We start from the raw sequence: 9,733 nt of genomic DNA on the forward strand, positions 1-9,733 counted from the left end.
AAATAATAGGCAGAAGGTTCTAAATGTTCTTTGCCACTTATGGCAGAGTCAAGCCACAGAGTATAGGGTAAAATTCACTAATAAGATACTTCAAATTTACACCGTGCCTTCCAGTGAACCCAGAGATCTTGTGGACATTATTTCATTCTATTTTCATGTTGTTTTAAAGGTGTATAGGTAGGGAATAAAACCCTGAAAAAGAGGTCTCTCTGCCTCCAAATAGCAGTGTTCTAAAACTTTCTACAATATTTTAAAGGCGTATGTTTCTCTACTCAATATATACTTAGAAAAAAAACGAAATAACTACATTTTTTCTAAAGTTTACTATCAGATTTTCCCATTTTCCCCTCAAGTAAAATTTTTATTTTTCTCTTAGAGAACTATTCACTTTAACTTTGTATTTAAAGCAAACAGTTAAACATGGCATTCTAAGTGTTAAATCATCTTTCCTAAAAATAATTACAGACCTTCCCACTCCACTGTTTACTAGCTAATTCATAAATTCTGCACCAATCCCATCTCCCAACACCTGTCTAAAAATAGAATTAATACAATTGTAGGGTACAATTAAATCTTTCCTGCTAGGTAGAGGAATAATTTGCCACGTGTGTTTTAATGTTACCTTTAATATTTCAAGTTTCTGAAATTACTTTCAAGAATAGCTTCTACAGATCTCCTAAAATGAAGAAGAAATTTAAGTGCTATTGCTGCTAATATTTCTTTGATGAGTATTTTTCACACAGGAGTGCATGCTGGTACTTGCTTACTTTTAAAAAAAATAATTATTTATTTTAAAGAACTTTAGATTACATAAATGTTACATAAAAAATATAGGGTATTCCCATATGCTCCACTCCCTCCTCCTTCCACACTTTCCAGCATTAACAACATCCTTCATTAATGTGGTACATTTGTTACAATTGATGAACACATACTGAAGCACTGCCACTAACTGTGAATTATAGTCTACAGTGTGGTTAGTGTCACAAGGCCAAGTTAAGTGACTAGTCACTCAGCCTAAATAAATACTGCCATAAGTCAAATTGTAACAACTACTCAGCAAGAAACGCATAGGCTCTTTGAATTGGTAGATTATCAGTAATGATTTTCATTAATGTTCATGTTTGGAGCACCTTCTGGGTAGAGAGCATTGTAAAATATGTTGAAAGGAATTGGTGCAGTATTTGGTTGCAAAAGGAAAGAATTCTAGAAATCCTCAAAAGTCGAGCCACAATTTGTGTGACGGTGCCATGGAGATCTCCATGAAGCTGAGATGGGTAAATCAGAGAGAGGAGTTCTGTGGTTTCCTAACAAAGACAGAGGAAACCATACTTGTCTGACTCTCACTCTGATTAGAATCTCAACAGATTATACTAAAATGTCACCCTGGGTTATGGATGACATGAAAGAATAGAATAGGATAAAGTGGATAGGATAGGATAGGCTAGGCTAGGATAGGCTAGGCTAGGCTAGGCTAGGCTAGGATAGGATAGGATAGGATAGGATAGGATAGGATAGGATAGGATAGGATAGGATAGGAAGGATAGGATAGGATAGGATAGGAAGGATAGAATAGTTAGGGTAGGATAAAGCCTGCCCTCCCTGTTTTCAAATCCTTTTCACCTGCTAAATTTCAACTTGAAATGGAAAATACAGTGAAGGACTGACCCAAAACCAACTCCAGGGGTAAAAAGTGATTTTAAAAATCAGAAGAGAATAATTCCTGGTATGGCCGACAGAAGACTGTGCTATCTCCCGAAAGTCCTCCTGCTTTCAGTCTCTCACCCCCTCCCTGGACCCCTGTAGTCCATCCTCCACAAGATAGTGAGAATTATTTTTTGAAAACATACCTAGATTGCATCATTTCCTTGCTTAGCACTTTTGAATGGCTGCTCATTACACTTAAAAATCCTCATTTTTTATCATGGTCTTCAAATCCTACATGATCTGGCCCCTGGCTCCTTCTTGGACATCATTTCCTTCTAGTATTCACTGCACTTCAGCTCATTCCTGACTTTTGGAATTCCTGCCTCCCAAGCTTGACATTTATGCTAAAGACCAGATCAACCTTTTAAGTTACTGATTCAAAAGTAATAAATGAGAGACCATCAGATAGCTGATACTCAGCTTGATAAACATTTTCACAGGTTACTATAAAATACTTTTTTATCCTGGAGCTTTTTAGGTCCATATCACCAGAAACATCCCTGCCATGACAATATGATGTTATAAGACACAGTACAAAGAGATCCTGTGTAGGTGTGTTCTCTTGGATAGTCATTCAGTTATTCAACAAACACTTACTGAGCCTCTGTTCTGTGTCAAATTACTGTTCCAAGTGCAAGGAGCACAGAAGGAAAGGAAACGACAAAAATTCCTGCTCTCAGGGAGCTTGCATTCTCATGGGAGAGACACAAAATAAACCATATAACTAAGGAAAGTGTATATAACAGGTGTATTAGATAGTGATGAATACTAAGGGGAAAAACAGAAAAGAGGGATGGGGGATAGAAAGTCTGTGGGAAGGGGGAGTTGTAAATTTTGCATGACCAAAGGAGGCCTTGCTGAGATGACCTTTTAGGAAAGCTGTGAAGGTGTTGAGGAAATGAACCATGTAGAAATGTGGAGAACAATCCAGGCCGAGGGCTTTATGTGAAAAGGTCTTGATTTGGGAGCTTCCCAACCTTGTTGGAGGAATGGTGAGGAGACAAATGAGCAAAGGAGAGGCAAAGAGAAAAGTAGGCAGTGCTATATCAGGGGAAAGGTGGAGGTAAAAAATGGTATTTTATGAGTCCCTGTCAGTAAGGTAAGGACTTTGTCTTTAATTCTTAGTGAGGTGGGAAGCATTGGGGAGTTTTGAGCAAAGGACAATGGATAAAAGCAGGTGGCTATCATAATAACACAGGCAAGAGACAGTTGCGGCTTGGCCCATGACAGTAGGGTAAAGGTGTTGAGAATTGGTCAGATTTGGAATACAGATATGTTTCGAAGGTAGCACTTACAGGATTACTTTATAGACTGAGTTAGGTGTGTGATAAAAGATGTCCTTGGTCTGAGCACCTGGAAGAGTTTGAGGGAAGACTTGAGGCAAGTTTGGTGAGGAAAGTTTGGATCTTCAGTTTGGACCTGATATGTTTTTTGGTGCCTATTGGAGATACCGGTGGGAGATGATGAATAGCCATTTCATATTTTACCCTTTAAAGCAATGGGTAGGTTTTGGCTGGAAATAGAAATTTGGGATTAATCAATATGTTAATGCTACTTAGAGCCAAGATAGTAAATGAGATTACCTAGCAAGTGAGAGCAGTTGAAAAGAGAAGAGGACTTTTCTTTCAGGTGAAAAGAGCCCGGAGTATTCCAACTTCATAAGAAGATAGCGCTAGAGAATGAAAAAGAACATCTAGGAAGGTAGAAGAAAAACCAGGACAGCCAAGTAAAGAAAATCCTGGAAGCCAAGTAAAGAAAGTTCAGGCACTGAGAGTGATTAGCTGTAGTAAATGCTGCCAATTGATCAGGTAAGATGAGAACTGAGATTTGAGGACATTCAGTGGAGAGAATTTAGTGTGGTTTGGAAAAAATGGGTAGCTAGGGTGATTATTCTTCCAAAGAGTTTTTCTCTAATGGGAAGAAGAAAAGTGGAATGAAAGTTAGAGGGGAACTCAGGTCAAAGATGGATATTTTATAGTTGGAAGAAATAAAAATGTTTGTGCACTGATGGAAAGTAGAGAGGGTGTAGCAGTTTGATATTATTGATGAATTCCAAAAAGAAATACTGGGTTATATTTGTAAACTGGTCTTTTCTTCTGGGCATATGAGATTATGTTGCATTCAGAGGTTTACTTGATTAAGTGTCAGTAGTGTGTTGAGTACCCGCCACTTGGTGGGTGGGGACTCGTAGATAAAAGGCATGACAAAGGACAGGGTTGAGGCTTTTTTATGTTGGAGTTTTGATGTTGGAGTTTGATGCTGAAGCCTTAAGCTGGAGCCTCAGGAAGTAAGCACACAGAGGAAAGAGAAGCAAGCCCCCCAGGAAGGGAGGAACCTAGGAAACCTGAACCCTTGCAGACGCCAGCAGCCATCTTGCTCCAACACATTAAAATAGACTTTGGTGAAGGAAGTATCTTATGCTTTATGGCCTGATATCTGTAAGCTCCTACCCCAAATAAATATCCTTTATAAAAACCAACCCATTTCTGGTATTTTTGTATCAGCACCCTTTTCGCTGACTAATACAGAGGGACATACTGAAGATTCAGGAGAGAGGAGAAATGCTGGAGCACATCTTGAGATAAGTAAGAGTCCATGGGATCAAATGCACAGTAAAGAAAGTGACCTTAGCTAGAAGCAAAGACAGCAGATCCATAGTAGAGGAGCAAAGATAAAGCACAGAGGTGAATAGGTGGGCAGATGTGTCATAAGAGCTGTGGAAATTCTCTTTTTTGCTTCAGCTTTCTCAGTGGAAGCAAGATCATCATTTGAGAGTGAGGATGGGGAGGAGGAGCTGGAGTTTGGAAGGAGAATATGATTTATAAGTCTAGGGAAGCATGAGACTGAGTGGACCAAGGAAATCTAGTATGTTTGCTGAGCATCATTAAGTGCCCACTTGAGGGTATGAATTTAATGTGAGACCAGACTATTAGCACAGTTGCATGTTTTCCTCTGGCCACGTTGAGCTGCACTGTTGCAGGACTGGAGTGGGCAACAAAATGGACTTGGATGCCTTGACATGCTAATAATATGTGAGGCAAATAATATTCCTCTGTACTTTTCTCATTTCTTAGGTGGCTAAATGGTTTTAACTGGGAGGGCCTGAAAGCAAGAAACCTTCTATCACCTTTAAAAAGAGAGGTATGGTATCTACTATATTAATCTCTTGATTGTTCCCCAAAGAAATTTGATTTTTGTAAACAGATTTTAGATTTTTTTAAACAGTTTTTTAAATTAAATGAAAATGTCCTAGTTGTTGTGATTATAGGGACAAGATAGTATTGCCTATTCAGTGGTGTTAGCTCATGGGAACCAATTATGTATAAATGTCACTTAAGTTGGTCAGTTTAACGAATGGCTCTAGAAATATAAAGCAACACATATAGATAATTTTTAAAAGGTAAAATAAACAATGAAATTCATTTTAATTATTTAACATAATATATCCATGAATCTTATTATCTCAACATGTAATCAATAGAAACTATCAATGAGATATTTTACATTTGTTTTTTCATATTAAGTCTTTGAAATCACAAGTGTGTATTACACTTAACGGCATATCTCAGTTCAGACTAGCCACATTTCAAGTGCTCTATTGCCATAATATGGTGTTAATGGAACTTGGGGTTGGGGCAGGGACAACTTAGGAATGATCTAGGTCAGCACCCCACAGACTCTATTCTTATGTGCTTCCTAAATTAATTTTGAAAATCTGTGTCTCCCCCTGCACATTTTATATTGAAATCGAATTCTTTCACTAATTAGAAATAGATGTATAATTTCTAGCATGTTGTAAATATTGAAATTTCAAAACAAAACATTAATATTACTTCATTCCTTTAAGTATACTCAATGTAGTCTAAATACAATTGACATTTGATACTCAGTAGTCATTTAAAAGATACAGGCAGAAATATTATATCATTCCTTTTTCTCCCTAATCTCATATTTCCATTCCATTTTTCCCATTAAATTTCATCCTAATGTAAAATATTTTTATGCTTGAACATCTTTTATTGATTGCTCTTCAAATGTGTTTAAATTTCAGTTTTAATTTTTAAAAAATTTCTGTGACAATAAATGTTTCGTCTGGGTTAGGTTATAATTATATTTTTATTGCATGCAGTATTAAGCAACATAAACATATTACAAATTTTAAATAGTAAATATTTTTTAAAAAGTTTTGAAAGTATTTAATGTAACCATAGATATTAATATATACTACTTATTAAGAGAAAGTGATCAAATTCAGTACCAGTCTACTCTGTTTTTTATTTATTATAAATATTAAATTATATAGATTCAAGTGCTATGAGCCTCATTCACAAAAATAAGTAAATGGAAATGGAGGGGTTTTATTATAACAATACCACTTTGACCACATTGTGATCTATCATAAATAATAATTTTAATTTTCTACCAACTGATAATTCAGCTGTCCTACTTAAATTTGTTTGAAAGCAAAGAATTGGAAACCACTTGATTTGCAAATTAATTTGATACTAGAGTCATTTCACTCTACAGTATTATTCGTATTTTGAATTTTCCCTTTGGCATCCTGGTGGTTTTATATGAGAAACTTTTATAAAATGGAAGAAAGACTGAGAAATTTTGAGTTTTTAGTATTTGCTTAAATTTTTTTTTTTAATTTGAAAAAATAATAGACATCATTTCTGTCACCTTTTCTTCAAGAAATAACTTCTCATGCCAGGTAGCAAAGACCAAATCCATTTGTTTCTCAAAGGGGGAGATCTCATGGAGCTGAGACTTGTGATTCAAGAATGATAATTAATCATCTTTTTCTTGTAAAGTAAAAGTAGTTGCTGTTTAAAATCAGTGTTAAAATATAAGCACTATCTGTCTGTAATTGCATGCTTAGTCAACATTATCCTCACCTTTGTTTTAATCCTATCTGCATTAGCTCAGTGGACCCACAGATCACAGCTACTTTGACAAGTATCCTCCTGAAAAGGGAATACCTCCGGATGAGCTGTCAGGCTGGGATAAAGATTTCTGATAGAAGAAAAGATGATTACGGCGTATATGCTACCGAAGAGGACTAGACAGATCAATAATCCAACACTGGATTTTCCTCTCTTTGGAGTAACATATACCTTTTAAAAGACCGTTAGGGAAAAGGAATCCCTGCCTATGAGTTGGGGGTGGAGGATGGTGGTATAGTGGTGGTTCTGAATTATGTCTCATTTAGATGCTATGAATTATTCATGTATTCCATTCCTTGCTTTACTCAAATGTTGGAGTTATCTCATCTTCCTTCTCACAGTCAAAAGTATTTTTGTTGAAGAGACATCATTTTCTCCACACTCTTGTTCCATCCCAATCATACTCCTGTTCTTTGAGTCCTAATGAGGTTGAGAAAAGATCATGCAAATAGAAGGAAAAACAAGGCTGATATTTGGAAAGCTTTCCCAGTTCTCATTTCCAAGGAAGGATTATGACATCTTAGAGCAGTGTTTTACATAAATCTTGGCAGTAGGAAGAGGTTCTTGACATTCCCCTGCATTCAGTGTTGACAAGTATTAATATGACTTCTGATAGTAGTCTGGGGAAAGACAAATTTGATTATTAGTCAGTGGTATCTCTTCCCAAAATAAACAAGTTAATTAACCCAACCAGGTAATTAGAATCTATTGTGGAACTTAAAAAAAAATCAAACAAAGGAAAAATACTTTTTCATTCTACTCTGACCAGCTGTGATACCTCAGAAACTTTTCAAAACCCCTATTAAAGATGGTTATAGTATATGGGTATGTGAAGGGACTTTGTAAAGGTTTGATATCATATACTAAATCTTTCCAAAATGAAAGTAGAATACATAAAGATAAAATTATGAAGGCTTTTCATCTCCATTAAATATGGAAGAGAATATACTCTAATAGGTAAAATTGCTGACTCTTTGAAACTCTGAAATATTTTGGCTAATTCTGTGATTGTTGTTATTAATAAACCAAGAGTATAGAACAGCCATAGTTAATTTTTCATGATAATCCCGTTGGCAAATGTTTATGCACTGTAATCACTGCTGAGGTAACTCCTTTTAAAGACATTTGAATCATGGATGTGTTTATGATTTTTGATTGTTAAAGCAGGCAAGCCTCTGGAAAAGCAGCAGGATTTTAGAAATAAAAGGGTCATCCAGTATCTGCCCTCTTCCTGTCTCCTCCTTGCAATTTTCCAGAATAAGAATAGGATAATTTCAATAGCATTGGAACCCCCAGTACTGAAGAACTTCACAGTGAATATTTTTTTATGTCCTGACTGTGATCACTCCCACACCTCCCTTCTAAATGGGTGGGAAGCAGAACTTTCTGTGTATCTTTTTGATCTGACAGAGTAAATATAACACCTAAGTTCCTGCATTACTCAAGCTTCTGGCTATATTTTCATACGATGATATTTTATGTGAAATGCACCCTCTACCCTACCCCACTCGTATTTTCAGCAATCAGAGGACATAAGCTAAATACTTCCTGAAGATTTAAACTACATAGGTGAGGCCCAATCCAAGAAGGTACATCCTTAACAAAATGAATTTCCACATTTAGAATTTTTTTGCTGAACCAAAGAGTTTTTGTTTCCAGGATTAGTATTTTTAAAGATTATGTATTGTACATAGAAGAACCATTTTTAATAGAATCAACATAACCTGCTTTAAGAATTTCTAAGATTTTTAAAAGATTTTTTATTTGCATTTGATTTGTATGTACTGTATGTTTTTCTGTGTATATATTTTTAAATTTACCAACCTATAAAAGTAGGACATTTATATATTGGGTGGATATTAGAACTGTACAGTTGTAATAGCAATGCTCTTCTCAAAGGAGATCAATAGTTGTAACTCAAAAAGAACCTATATATAGAAATAAAAATCAACTTAGAGCAATACAGGTTTATTTTGCCTGTGATTACCCATATCACTATATGATCTCCACATTTGATTTCATTGTGTTTTCTTTAGAGTACTTTATAAAGGTGAAATAGAGATTGAGCCATCATATAATCTCAACCCCTTTATTTTCTGCCTGGGTGACCTGGGGAAAATTGCTTCACTTTCTTGACCACTAGCTTTCTCACCTATAGAAAAAGCCATAGTAAAGTAACATCTATTTTAGAGTCCTATTTAGGGGATTAAATATCTAGACTCTTTTGCACACTATTTGTGAAATAAACAATGCTGAGTAATTGAGAGCTATTGTTACTGTCTCTGTTAGAATTCGAGTGGCCTTAATAATCATTTAGTCCTGAACCTTATGTATCATTGTTATCTGTATACAGAAACATACCAATTAAATGTACCAGTTAATTCTTTTCCTTTTATATCATGAAGTAAAGATGGTTGATCACACTTCGGTACATAAGGTGAAGTGCTAATCCTCACCATAATGAAGTGTTTCATTAAGCTCACCTAAATTTTGATTTTGATGAATTAGGGATATAAACACTTATTTATTCTTTAGGAAATATAGAAAATTATCCCTCTATTTAAAAACCTATTAATTTCATGTTCCTAATCATTAAATGATTCGTAAATTACCTTTTTTAGAGTATAATACTAATTTTTGATTCTTCAGCCTCTTCTGTGGCTCAAAAATTTTCATAATTGTAGTTTATTAATCTTTTCTCTACATATTAACATATCTGGAATTAGGAGAATGTAGTGGTTAGGAGTAAGAGATTCAGAATAAAAAAGATCTGGATTTTAATTCCAGCCATTCCCAGTTTTATATGGCCTTGAGCAATAAACTAACCTCTTTTTACATAGCAACTTGGAAGATATAGATTAAATCTTTGAAATGTTGGGTCAGAACATTATTACACATAGGTCATTGGAACTACTCATTTGGAAATAAATATATATATATATATTTCTTTGGGGCATAATTAAAAAATCCTTGTCATTTATTGTGAGACACTGTACTGGGAGTATTTATATCCATTTTCTCATTTGCACAAGATTCTATAATGATAAACTGTTGACTGCCCTCAGCTAAATATTGGCCTC

At 35.2% G+C, this 9,733-nt stretch overlaps 1 protein-coding gene across 2 annotated transcripts in view; it reads left to right on the forward strand.

Annotated features, from left to right (window-relative positions):
* The window catches only part of PRKG2 (protein kinase cGMP-dependent 2), a 90,950-nt gene extending 82,336 nt beyond the window's left edge, over positions 1 to 8,614 (forward strand). For both annotated transcript variants that reach the window (XM_058296519.2, XM_058296520.1), the window contains exons 18-19: positions 4,782 to 4,848; positions 6,632 to 8,614. In XM_058296519.2, coding sequence (XP_058152502.1) covers positions 4,782 to 4,848; positions 6,632 to 6,727 — 163 coding nt within the window. In that variant the 3' untranslated portion in view covers positions 6,728 to 8,614. The remainder of the gene's footprint in view (positions 1 to 4,781; positions 4,849 to 6,631) is intronic.
* The last annotated feature ends 1,119 nt before the right edge of the window (positions 8,615 to 9,733 follow it).

Source organism: Dasypus novemcinctus, chromosome 1 (assembly GCF_030445035.2).
Source record: "Dasypus novemcinctus isolate mDasNov1 chromosome 1, mDasNov1.1.hap2, whole genome shotgun sequence".
NCBI classification, from domain to species: Eukaryota; Metazoa; Chordata; class Mammalia; order Cingulata; family Dasypodidae; genus Dasypus; species Dasypus novemcinctus.